We start from the raw sequence: 14,114 nt of genomic DNA on the forward strand, positions 1-14,114 counted from the left end.
TTCCTGACCTCTGACCCTGCCCACTGCCACGGAGGGGGCGGAGCTTGTCTGTCAGCTGGGGCTGTGTTGATTCCTCCCCCCTGCTCTGAACACTCGGCTCGCAGCCAGTCTGTCGGGATGTCTCTCTGCTCACACCGGCACCATCCAAGTACAACTAAACTGAAACTTACTTGGCCGCGTAGAGAACTGGACATCAGCACGGACCTGCACGGACAGTCTGGCCTGCAGGGGGGGCTGCAACAGGCCCCAGCCAACTTGTTTGTACTATATTGTACTCACCAAGTCCCTGTGTCTCACCACCCCTTCCCTCTATAGCAACGGAGAAACCCTGTCGGTGTATGTATTTGGCATCTGTACAAATGCACCTCTTTGAAAAAGAAAATGAATCCTTGGCATATCTGGAATAAATGCCCCGCTTGTGTTGTTTTTTTTTTAATGGCAACACTTAAACACACCTCAAGGCACTCAATAAAGAGTCACACAAACCCTCCACTCATGCCCAGCGCAAAGTTACACATCTTATAATTGTTTTTTCAGGTCCTGAGCAGTTAGCAGGTTAGCTCCCTCTAGTGGCGGAATGCAGCACTGCACTTTGCCCCTAAGCAAACACATTAAGGGGGCCCTTTAAAATGACCTCTCACCTCCCATAAAAAGTGTAAATATTTCTGAATATGTGCAATAAAATTGTGAACGATGGTACTTTTCACATTACATTAATGTTTTATTCAGGAAGAAAGATAACTTTGTACATTTACCAGTAAGTGTTTTATGACATCAACGTTAATCTGCCTTAAGGCTCACTTAAGTATTAAAATAAGTTTCTTAATTCAAAATCGTAGATTTAATCCAGTAATTAATTGATTTACTTCAAAGCTGCTACACATAAGGGGAGGGTTTTTTTTTTCTCTCCTTCCAGTTAGACGTGAGCGTTAAACTGGCTTTATCTGAGAAAAGCAACACATTTCTTTACCTGAGAACAAACACAGCTGAAATTAAAACAAGTAAAAGTGTAGTTCCCCTCAGGACAATCAGTTCATCATTTGTTCTGAACGATGAGTGAAAATAGCAGCTCTCAGACCCTCTGCTGTTTCAGTTTCTCGGGAACAAATCTCCACCTCAGTGCGACAGAAACAACTTCTGCATTTCAGGTGTGACTGAAGTTTCGTTATTCTTCATCTGTGCCGGCGCCTTTTCACGGCAGCTTCATGTCACCAAGAGGCCACAATGCCACGGCTGTGCTGAGAGAAACACGTGGGAGAAGGTTAGTGTCTGGTGTCACCGCCTCAGGTACGTGATGCGATGCTGCAATCCACTTCTCTTCTTGTGGAAAACCAGCTGTGATCGACACCGACCACCTGACAATGGAACGGTTTGGCTGCAGGAACAAAACTCAAAATCCAGAAGTTGCAGCTTCTATTGTTCAGAATAACCATAAATGTCAGTTTTTACCGATAAAAGGTCGGATCAGTCGTGTTAAAATAGGTACAACTCGACTCATTCACAATAAAGCGGAGCTGACATTGTGCCTTTAGCACGAGAAACACTCACTGGACTAAATCCCCCAAATTCTGCTTTTACAAATATTCAATTTGACATGAAGTGAGCACGGGCATTAACTTTAACAATATTTCCAGTTCACTGGTTGTAATTTGCAGTGGTGTTGAGTTGCATATAGAGGGGTGTTTCTAGTATTTTCACCCTCTCCTATTTTAAGAAAAGAGACACAAAAAAAGCCACACACTTGAAACATCATGTAGTAAATGTCGATAAAGCTTTGTAAAAGCAGCAAATGGTGTAGCTCTGTAGATTATTAGACTGTAATCATGTAAATCCAACAATTGTTCACATCCACATTTAATTTCATGGGTTATTTAGAGATTCAGGCTCCTCGACCCTCCCTCCTCCTGCCCTGATGTGCTTCACCTGTGTGAGTGTGATTGTCTCCACCTGGTGACCTTCTGCTACAACAAGCTCCTGTAACTTAAATGGCATCGTCTAATGAGTCCAAAATCCATGGCAGTAATTTAAGAGTTATATTAATTAAGGGAAATAATATCACAAGTTGAAGCCGTCACGTCATTACACCTGCGTCGTCGGTTGTGTGTTATCAGACGAGCTGAGCGAGCGCCAAGACTGGCTATCTGATCACATTCACACACCCATTCACAAGCTTTCCAAAATGATCCACGTCACTGAGGAAAAGCAGCAGGGGGTTCTGCATGCACTTTATTGCAGCATGTTCTTTATTTCCTGGTGACAAGTCTCTGAATATTGCGTACCGATTTGAGTATTCACTGTGAAAGACATGGCGGCAGAACTGTTCCTCCACGTTCCTGCTGATTCCTGGTACGACAAAAGAAGAGGAAAAGTCTCCACTGGCATACAGACACAGGTTAAAGGATATTTTTTATTATCATTCTTTTTTTGTTCTCCGAAAACTTAAAAACATTGAGAAGTGCATTCCCCCCTAACAAGAGAACATTTGGCTGGACTGTTGCGTGACGCGGATGAAGGTGGTTCTCCTGCTCAGCTCTTTGAGTTTGGCGGCGCCCACGTAGGTGCAGGTGGAGCGGAGCCCCCCCAGCACGTCACGGATGGTGTTTTCCACGTCTCCTCTGTAGGGGACCTCCACCGTCCTCCCCTCAGACGCCCTGAAAGACAGAGACAATAAACAGCAATAGAAATAAGACGTATAGAGGTTACTGCCATGGACATTCAAACATGAAACACATTTGTGTGGGGAGTTTTCAAAATATTGCCCTTTTTTTTTTTTCCCAGTGAAATCTTGATAAATCTTCTGGACCATTATGAGAAAAACCAAACATGAACAGTAAAGTTACTGCAGCCCTGAGCTTCTCACCTGTACTCAGCCACTCCGCCGACATATTTCTTCATGGCCGTGTCAGAGCTCATGCCGTAGAAGAGCTTGTACTTCTTTCCGTTCTTCTCGATGACCTCTCCGGTGCACTGGTCGTGGCCGGCGAGCATTCCCCCCATCATGACAAAGTCAGCTCCGGCACCTGAAGGGGAGTGAGTTTTCATGGGTGGTGAAGATGTGCAGATGAACACAAGGAGAGGAACAAAATTCTAGGCGTGTTACTTACCAAAGGCCTTGGCGACGTCTCCTGGGCAACTGCAGCCGCCGTCCTTAACGGAGAAGACACGCAACACAGCCCTATGTTATATGTCATAGTTCTATGGGGACAAATTGACGAGAAAGGTCTTCCAACAGCGCGAGAAGACTAATGATCTCTCCTGGCTGCATTTAATGTTTTTGTAACTGGAAAACGGAATCCCCAGCTGATAAAAGGTAAACTTCTACAAACACCAACATAAATGCGCTTCCTATAAAGTCTTTTGCTCACAGAGATGATGTGTCCTTTGAGTCCGTGGGCCGAGTCTGCACACTCTATCACAGCGCTGAGCTGCGGGTAGCCCACCCCGGTCTTAATCCTCGTCGTGCACACGGAGCCTGCAACACACAGAGCACAACAAGATCTATCTTAGTGGACATTTTCTCTCGGAAATATGAAGAGCTTTTTTCCTTTAAAATGGTTCCTCACTAGTTCCAATCTCGGTTTATTGATTTGGGTGTCAACACATGCTCCATTAAGACCAATTTAAACCTGAATGTGAACGTGTTTTATCTTCCCATAATGCAAAACAGATGAAAAGAGTGAAAGTGTTGATAAAGGAGACAAGACAGGCGGATTCGAGAGGCGTCAATTGAATATTTTGGTTATGACTGGGAGAATTAGTACTGAGAGGAATGAATATGACTCAGGATCACATTGATAATGGAACAAACACAGAGCCACAGTATAATCTATAATGAAGGGAAGATGGCAGCGCTGCACTCTACTGTCACTACAATTCAGGGAGAAACTTTGGTAAAGAAGTTGTGTATTTAAGTTAAAGAGTGAAAAGTAATTTCTAAACACCTCAATTAAACAAATTGTTGCTCTCTTCCAGATAGAAACTTGACAGCACTTAATCCTGCAACCTTGAGTTTAGTTAAACTGTATAGAAGATGGATTCATTGACACGAACACAAACTGCTGAGGTTTATAGCCTTAAGATATCGTGTTTCATTTCAACGAGATGCTTTTAATTAAAACAAGTTCATAAAACACAAAGACATTTCTTGTCAGAACACAACAAACAAAGTCACACAGTGTTTCTGGGCCAAAAGCAGGAGACAACGCTGAGAAACGGACTGACCGTAAAATTGAGTGAGACATACTTGTGGCTGTAAACTGTTTTATAGTAATCAGCTGATTTCCTACAATAAAAAACCATGTCCTGCTTGCTCTACATTAACCCGAGAGGTATAAACTCCAGTAACCTGCAGGAGGGTACAGAGTGTGTTACAGGAAAGGAGGGTAACCGGAAGGAAGGTCTTTTAACCTCATTTGGATCTAATAACTACTGTAAAGTTATTTTAAGGTGAAACAAGTCTATAACAACCATATGATCATTTTCATATGGAATTCAATTTGTGGCCCATAAGTCAGAGTTTCCCATCCGTGCTCCACAGTTCTATAATATCCCTGTCTTTGTGGGTCATGCATGTTTCTCTCTCGTGCAGGCCTGTGCAGCTCTTTCTCTATTCGCAGGTACCGACCTGGTCCGATGCCCACTTTGATGATGTCAGCCCCGGAGAGGATGAGCTCCTCCACCATCTCTCCTGTTACAACGTTACCGGCCTGCAAGACAGACGACATTAACCCCAGAACGCTCTCTGTCAAGGTGAAGCATGGTTTTTTTTTTTTTTTTTCTTCTTACCATGATGGTGTGTTTGGGGAACTTCCCTCTGACAGTCTTGACAAACTCCACAAAGTACTCGGAGTAGCCGTTGGCCACGTCCAGACAGATGTACTTGAGGGCAGGGACAGCTTCCAAGATGGCGCACAACTTCTCCAGATCAGCAGTCCCGCTGCCTGAACTAGTAGCCACATGCTGGGGGAGAAAATCATAAGTCCCTTGAGTGGGGGAATAGATACACAGATAAATATGTGTGGCCGTACCTCTAAACAGTCTGGGTGAGTAGCAGCGAAGTTCTTCCAGTCTTCTACTGAATAGTGTTTGTGAATGGCTGTGAAAAGGGTGTGCTGAGGACAGAGAGAGACACAAAGTCAGTGCCAGTATATAAAACATATCCATGAACAGGAATGCATACATTTTAACACTTCATTTTAATTTTAATGTGACATTTCATCCTTCAACCAATCAAAATGTCTCAATTCCAACCACAAATAATGAAGGTTCCTTATTATCAGAACCATTTAATCCTTCATTTAAAAACGGTCGAAATAGGTTATAATTCAAACTGCTGAGGTTTATAGCCTTAAAATATCATGTTTCATTTCAACATGACCCTACATTTTATATTAGACATTCACCGCAATAATTACAAAATTGTTATTATTGTGATTTATTAATCACTGGGCGTAATAGGTCTTAGTTTTTAATCCACCATCCTTGACTCACTTTGCTGAGGACCTGCGCCATCTCAAATGTCCCTGTTGTGTCCATGTTGGCGGCGATGACGGGGATGCCAGTGTAAGTGTGCTTGGAGTTGCGGAATGTGAAGGTCCTCTGGAGGTCCACCTGGGGGGGGGGGGGGGGGGGGGGGGGGGATAATTAGTAGTGCCTTGTTTACATGACAATGTTTCACGTGACAACACCTAATCCCTTTAAAAAAAAAAAAAAAGGAGTGCGTTTACACTGCAGCAGCGGACACAGAGACAACGATGAAGTTAGTATTCCGGGCCACTGGAGGGCGCTGTTGCTTGATTTTGTAATGAAACTACACAGACGTGTGTGCAGAGAACAACACACTATAAACGTGAAGAAAATGGAGAGCACTCGGCATCCGCATGGGCTGATGACGCATCGGATGCTGTCAGGGGTGAGTCTCAACTATTAAACTACTGATATGGACGATAAAACTAGAATATGGACCGCCAGTCGTACCACTACGCGGCCGCCTTGTTTGTTTACAACTGGACGAACAGGAGGGAGGAGGGAGCGTTGCGCATGCGCAGTAACAGGCGCCGTAGCCTCATACAGTATCTGCAGGAGGGATTCGTGACCGTGACAGAATCTTCCCACTTTGGGAGCCGGATTACAAATTTAGCAGATACAGTGCATCCGCACACGGGCGTCGTGTAAACGGACCCCCCCCCCCCCCCAAATGTGAAGAAAGTTTTGCAGAGACACTCGAATTCTTAAACGGGACTGCAGATACAGAACTGTGTGGTAGTAATGATGCTTCTCTTACTGTAACACGATAATCTGCATGGATTGTGGCATTCAAGTGTTTTTGTGTGGTCATCACACAAGTCAATGCATTGATTTGTTTAAAAAAAACAAAAAATCACTCTCTATGTCCAGTGGGTTTTCAACTCACTCATTTTGTTTCCACGGCTTCATTCCGTCTGATATTACTCTTAATGACAAACTTCAGTCTGTATGTCCATTCATTCATCTTCTACACCGCTTTATGCATTTCAGCATCACCAGGCTCCAAACACAGAGGACAGACTGTCACAACTGTCTTAAATTCACATCTACAAACAGTTTTACGCAGATATACAGCACATGGAAAATGTGAATACCTTTTAGGTAGCAAGTCATGTCAAATGTGTTTGTTAGACAGTAGCTGAGAAGCCTCTTAATAAAAACGAAACAGTGTGAAAGCACCTCTGAGGTGTTCATTGAAACAGCTTTTGAATTAACACCTTTTACGTAACGCTGGGCGCTTTTCCTGAGTGCAGTTATGACAGGAATTATTCCTGAACTTCTTCAAGTGAGTAGAAAGTATAGAGTAGAAAGAAAGAAGAGATATGAAGGAGGAGGGAAGGTGAGACCAGCGGTGCATTTCCATGTTACTGCGGCAAATCAATATGGGCCTTATTGCAGTGCAAAGTGCTGACTCATGACTTGCAGTGGACTTTAGTGAATAACAGCAGAATATGACAGATTGGTCTGCTGGGCTCAGTTACGCAGGATTGCTGGGATTTATAACCACCTGCAATATGAGAAACTTTAAGATAAAGTGCCATTGATTAGTTGTTGATTTGCATTGGGTTTGGATTGATTTCCTACTCTAATAGACTGTTTTACAGATTTACATCAAGAAATACTTGTCATTCAGGAGGTCAGAATTCTATGTTCTGACACATTAAACTCCCTTCTTAATAGCAATAGAGGAGGTTGATAATAGGTTAGGGAAAAAAAGAAACAGATACACACACACACACACACACGTGATGATGCTATGCTGATTTCCCAGAGGCAGCTGGAATGTAGTCTGCTCTCCTGTAACACACACTTGTCCTATTTTTAAACAAGTTTTCTGAGAAATGTCCTATGACGTCTCATGTTGCTCTCCGCCGCTCGGCGAGGCCGACTCACTCCCACTCGTTTCCACTTCCCACCCTCCTTGATCCAGAGCCACCAGACCGTCCCGGTATCGCCATCGTGGCTCGGCCCCGTTTCCACATCCAGTAATGCATCGTCAAGTCGAGGACGGTATGAAGGCACGACTGCGACGCTGTCAAAGGTCAAGCAATGCTGGACAGAGGAGCCTGTGCTTCCATTTATACTTTTTAATTAACATCGAGATTTAATTGGCTTTTAAACCTGTCAGTCTCTCATTTTCTTTTTTTTCCATTTAGTTTGTGCTCAGTTATTACATACAAATGTGTCTGGTTGACTTGTTTTGAGTCACCTTTTGAAAGGTCATGCCACTGTTACGTGACCATTGAGGCCAGATTCTGAGCCCAGCAAAGTATAAAGGCAGCGAACACCTGATGTCTTACATAAAACATGACAAATATAGAATTACACTGTGTGTGCGCGTTTCACCTTCAAAGAAACATCCTGTCAAGATTAAAGGGATCGTGAATGTCGCTGCCGCTGCTGCTCTGCAGCAACGTACTCCCATTCATCAGCTTTGATTATGATAACCAGAGAGAAGCAGAGTTAAGAGGCCCACCACGTATAAACAGTTAACATCCTTCTGTTGCGTCACCCACCACATAAGCGTGCTTGTACTTCCTGAATGCAACAGTGAACTGACCACGCTCCTCCTGAGAGCTCCGGCCCCACGGCTGATTGAACTGTGCACTCGAATTGCATTAAAAGTAATTAACAGCACCGACCTCTGAGCGACTCTTCAGGCTGCTCCTCTTGGGTCTGAAGAGGACATCTTTAAAGTCCAGCTTGAGGTCCGCGTCCACTCGAGGCATCTTGGATGCAGAGAAGAGTGATGCCCAGGATGAGGATGGAGAGTATGCGGAGGAGCCTCCTCTGAGGAAGACTGCAGCAGCAGTGATGGCCACCGGTCCCAAGCCCCAACCACCAAACCCGAACCTCCAGGCGGCCAGCGTATTTATAGCAGAAGGGGGCCCAGCCCAGCCCCGGCCCCCATGGCTTTATTTGGGCCTGGACTCTCTCTCCCCCCCCCCTCTCTCTCCCTCTTTCTTCCTATCCCCCTGACCCTCCTTCTCCCTCCTCTCTTCCAGCCTGGTCTCTCTCCCCCCTCGCCTTCAGAAGAGTGGCAGGAGCAGCAGTGGCTGCTCAGGCAGGCACGCCGGGCTGTCCCATCTGCTGACGCATACACACACACACACACACACACACACACACACACACACACACACACACACACACACACACACACACACACACACACACACACACACACACACACACACACACACACACACAAATACATGGTGGCACTGCAGTGGTGTGTGTGTGTGCTGCAGTGCTGAAGAGCACACCTGCTGTCCAGTTGGGGCATTGCTCCCTTCACTACTGGGAGGCGGGAAGATGCAAAGAGAGTCACGAACACACCATCAGGTAATGCCTCACTGTGAAGTAATCCACTTTGGTGGATTACCAGTATGAAATTAGTCACTTAGAATTACTGAACCTTTAATGACCTTGTTCCGTCTAATGTCATGCAAAGTTGTCATCTTTACAGTTACTATTGCATCACGCTCCTCTTCTTTGGCACAGGAGCTCCTCTCCGATCCTGATCTAACTAAAGATGTATAGTATCAGTACATGTGATGTCTCAAGCAGCGTTTACTGCATTTTCGCGAACATTTTTGAAATAGTAGTTTAACTGCTTTGCTGTACCTGCTTCTTTCTGCCATTACTTTATACTTTTCTTTCTTTCTAGATATGACTGAATCCTGCAAGCCCATGAGACTTCCTACAGATAATGGATTTGTATCTTCAGCAGAACCCAGTGAGTGAATCTTTCATTAGACTCTCCTCATGCACACACAGGGAGAACATGCAAACGCCACACAGGAGGGCCCAGCCTGTAATATGAGCCCATGAGGCGAGAGCGCTAACCAACACTCCACCGTGCAACCCCCAAAGTAACACAAGAGGTACATTTCCAAGTAGCAAAAGAGTACTTATTTTTCATTTTCAGTAACTTGTAAAGTACCTTGATCACTTTATAAAGAAGTAACTAGTAACGTTCAGTCTCAAGTGTCTAATAGAGAGAGATGTAAAAATGAGAAAACATTGACAAATGTAGAAAAATAAAATAGTTTAAAAGCTTGCTGACGATACTTATTAAATTGTCACCTCGACTCAACAAACAATGATTTGTCATGCGATTCAATGTGTTTTTGAGGTTTCTTGATTTTACTTGTTTCTTTTGCCTCAAATGCTTCTGTTGGTTTTGTCTTGGTTCTGATTTCACTTTATTTCCACTAAACGTACCAAAGAAAAGTCAAAGAGTGTTAAACTTACAATCATTGCAGCTCATGTGAGGCTGAGACTTATGCCAGCTTCAAAAAAACACAAACAAACACACTGTTTCCCGTGGTGTCTTCAATGACTCTCCCACTAAAATTGTGTCATGCCTTATCTTATTTGATATGAATTCCCCTTTGATTCTTCACTTGCTTGTCAGAAAATTTACACTTATAAGATTTTAATCCCGCAACCAAGATCAACTCACAGTTTTACATTTATTCTTATTTAATAAAGCATTTAATACTTATGTAAATACGGCATTGTTATCTTGGAATAGACTGTCGCTTGAGAGGACATCTGCATTAGTATTATTTTTATATGATAAAAAGATATAAATTAGTCATAATATTTGCAGTTTGCTGAAAGAAAAATCCACACGGGGGCATTAAAAATATCCTATCATCTACAGGCGAGAAGCTGTTGTAGAACCAAACACCTAATTTATACCAATAAATACTATTTTGTAAGTCTAAAACCAGATTCAGAAGGTTTCGTTAGTTTTGTAGCAACCATCTTCTGCAAATTAACAGAGTGACCACTAGATGTCAGCGTCGTTCCAGAAAACGGACTCCACATGAGGAGCAGAATAATCTCTGAGGTCAAAACTCTCCTTCAAGTGTTTCCTGGCAACAACATGTCTCTTTGTGGTATTTATGTGCAGCCGGAGGCAATATGGATCGCCTTTATTTATGTTAAGTGTCAGTGTGACTGTGTGGAGAGGCTTTAGTTCAAGAGAATGGCCTTTATTCAAAATACTAGGGAAGCAGAAGTGCCACAGTGTGGATAGCATGGCCTTAAAGGGAAAGTACTCAATACAGGATGGCTGGTGATTAAGAAATCATAAACATCTACGAGAATCAGTTTTGCGTGATGACCATGGTTTTGAAAGATGATTGATTCACTTTGAAAAGCCCTGGTCTAAAGTAAAGAACCAGTTGGAGTAAGGTTTATTTGTGGAAAAACATACCGGCACATCTTATCAGTCTTATCCCAGCATGGCTTGTTCTCTTTCAGCTCCACCTCTCATGTATCTGTAGTTTGGGCCTCTCACGCTGACTTCATACACTCTCTCTGATGGGCTTACTGTGCAAGGATTCTCAAAGTGTGTTTGGATAAGCGCCATCCAGCAAAGTCTGACCCTTCGAAATGTCAAGCAGATCCTTTTCATATCATAATAAATACAGGTTAATGCCCATTGAGATCCACGAGCAACAAAGACAGGAAGCGTGCGCTCAACAGAAGCCTAAAGTCCTCTAAATTAACTTTAATTAAATTGACTAATTTCCAAAAGAAAAGAGTGTCTTCCACGCCAAAACAAATCCTTAGACCACAGCTGAAGTTGGACCCTCAGACTTCTGACTTTACACCTCATTGTGTCGACCTGATGAGTCAGACACAAAGTGATTGAAGTGGCTATAAACCTGCTGCTCTTCAACCTTCTGGTGCACGTCACACTGACCCCTCGATAAGACTTCAGGTCGGCCCCTTTACAATCTTTACAGAACTGATAAGAACATTCTGCTGTGCAGACTGTGTCAGCACGTCTCAACCAGCTGCCGGCTCAGGTGAATGTTTAAGTCCCAGGCTGACGCAAAGAAATAGGTGAAAGTGCAACAAGAGGCTTCGTCTGGACAGAGAAAACATACGTCTGCTTATCACGAATGTGTAACGTGGCGACTGCTGTTCATGCTCGTATTTGTCCAGGTGCAGACCGTTGATAGTTCATTTTATTACACATGCATCCCTGGTACAAAATACAGGTACATTTCAAGAGCCACGTTTCTGCGCAATGTTTTGCTCTCAACTTTGTTTGTTGCAGATGTGTGCAAACCTCAGTTGCAATCGCTCTAATCAGGAGAAAACGTGATGCTTCTCAAGACGTGGGATTTCTGCAGCCTTCTGTATGCACATTTTTACAACTTCAGCCTTGTTTGTTATTTTAATTTGGGGAACATTTGGATTCACCATCTGATTTTGACTCAAATCCTAGTTAATGATGCCGTTTTAATTCTCTGTATAGAGAACCTTGCTTGTCTGCGCCCCTCTCTTACTTCTCGGAGCACACACCCATAGACTGGACCGTCTCACCCCGTATTCTCATTTCTCACTTGCTGATAAAGATCGTCAAGAAGATACGTGGGGTTTTACCCGCAAGACATTAAAGCGTTGACACATTCAGAGGAGGCGTGTCTCCTTTGGCGATGTGTCACTGGGCCGAGCAGATGTGAAAAACCACATGGCAGGGGGGGGGGGGGGGGCATCTTTGATGAGCTTTTCCTGGCATAACTTGAAATGATGAGAACTAAGAAATTCTATTTATTTCGTGCGGGCGTCACGCAGGTAACTAAAGATGAAGACGAGGCTCGTCCATCGGGGACGGACGCACAGCTTTGTGTTGTGTCGTTCAAAGTGACGAGCTCGGCGTGCTGCTTTTTGCTTCTTGGTTCCTCTGTGATTAACACGTAAACAGAGCGAGAGTAAAAATACCCACGTCAGGCAGAAAACTGCAGGGAGAAAGTGTGGGAAAGGCCATTTCATATCAGCAAGAGGCCACGGTAATTATTCAGATATAGAGATATGGTATATGGTTTGACATGCTGTGGGGCTGAGCGCTTGTTTACTTGTGCTGCTATTTCTCTACATGCACCAGTCTCCATGGGGCCTCATGAATACTGTATTGTCTTCTTCTTCATGCACTGATATCTAATGCCATAGGTGGTATGATAGGCAAGAAGGGACAAACTTGAACTGGCCAGATGAACTGGAAGAAATAAAACCAGATTTCTGAGGAGCAGTGAATGATACATTTTGATGTTTATTGGAAGCTTTGGTTCTTCATCACTGAGCATTTGGGGCAGATATCAACCGAGTCACTGATAAATGGAGCAGATGTTTCCATGAGAGTTAATTCCAAACAGAATCGTGACATTCACTCAGTGCATGCTGCTGCGAAGGGATTCAACACTGCTGGCAGCAGTGGAGAACAAGGAGGTGCTCCACACAACGAGTCAGGAAATATTCAGCCGGCTGCTGAAAACTGTTGCGTCGGGGATCATCTGTCTGGATTTCATCATTACAAACATCGACAGCATTTTTAAATCGTTGAGCTTTTATGCAGAGCTGCCTGTTCCACAATGAGTCATTGTTATTCTCAGCATCAACCAAAGTAGTTGATTACAATCAAGAGCAGCTCTGTTACTAATGAAGTCCAACTGTGGGTAACATCCATTTTCAAAATTCAGACTTTATTTATGGAGCATGGTTCATGAATTGCAGCACAAAATGTTTTCCATGTTAAAAACCGAAGGATCTTCAGCGTTTATGTATGAGACCGCTGCTCCACGAGCAGTATTTTCTAAACCTTAACCTGCCGTTAAGCTGTCTGCTGCAGGTTTGGGTCATAAACCCACTGACTGCGAACCTATTACAGAACCTCTCACTCCAACAGATCTCTGATGGATCATTTATGACTCAATGTCAGCTACTTGCAAAGACTGCTGGACACAGGTGTGGCCGTTGCAAACTGTAACAATTGATTTCTAGATTTCGCTACAAGACATTTTCACCTTTCAGAAGAGTCAATGTCTTTGTTTCCTGAGAGCTCATCCAACTGCTACCTGAGCTGTTTTCACGTTGCTCTTGTTGTTACTGGACTTGGGTTCACCAGTTACATGTCAGTAGGTCAGGATGAGGCAAGGCTGGAGCTGCTAGTACATGATTATCTCGTCCCTGTTAGTGTTTGACACAGATTCCCGTGCACACTGGGGTGTGTGCATTACTGCACGTAGCATTTTGTGTTTGCTATTTTCCAGGACGAGGTTAAAGTTGAACTTTCTAGAGCCGCACTTTGTTAATTAGCCCACCTGTGTTGTTGTTTTGTAAACCCGAGGTAATGCTGATCTTCTGCTTGACCGGCTGGAGAGAAATCAAAGCGCTCTTCCCCGTCCATCTCTCCCTCCCGGCTGTCATCCGTGTCCTTGGGAGGTAGTTTTACTGGTGGAGATGCCTGAGAGCAAATAAACAGAGTGGAAAGGGGAAGGAAATAAAGAAACGCTCTCATGTGGAAGGTCGCAGAAAGTCAGGGAGAACTCAGACTAATCAATGGCTTCTGTACTTAACTTGTTCTCCCAGAGTTAATAATCTCCGCTCACTGGTCTCTGTCAATTTTAATCAACACCAAGAGCCTACTTGTAGCACCGGCTGCTCAACTTTAAGTACTTTTTTCCCTGCCTTACATTGACGAATGACAGGTTGACCTTTCAGTGTACAATCCACACGGGGTGCTGGAGCCGTCAGTAGTACAGCCTTGGTGGGTATTTCACTCA

The 14,114-nt window shown here is 43.9% G+C and overlaps 1 protein-coding gene across 1 annotated transcript; it reads right to left on the reverse strand.

Moving 5' to 3' along the window:
- Positions 1-1,837: 1,837 nt before the first annotated feature.
- Positions 1,838-8,695, reverse strand: gmpr (guanosine monophosphate reductase). Its single transcript, XM_080484315.1, has 9 exons — positions 8,169-8,695; positions 5,491-5,610; positions 5,028-5,111; positions 4,786-4,959; positions 4,625-4,706; positions 3,366-3,472; positions 3,105-3,147; positions 2,861-3,020; positions 1,838-2,651 (listed from the first exon to the last, which is right to left on the reverse strand). Exons 1-9 carry the CDS (start codon positions 8,253-8,255, stop codon positions 2,468-2,470), a joined length of 1,041 nt encoding a protein of 346 aa, XP_080340441.1. The 5' UTR covers positions 8,256-8,695; the 3' UTR covers positions 1,838-2,467.
- Between the last annotated feature and the right edge of the window lie 5,419 nt (positions 8,696-14,114).

The sequence above is a fragment of the Lipophrys pholis genome, assembly GCF_963383615.2.
Source record: "Lipophrys pholis genome assembly, chromosome: 17".
NCBI lineage: Eukaryota > Metazoa > Chordata > Actinopteri > Blenniiformes > Blenniidae > Lipophrys > Lipophrys pholis.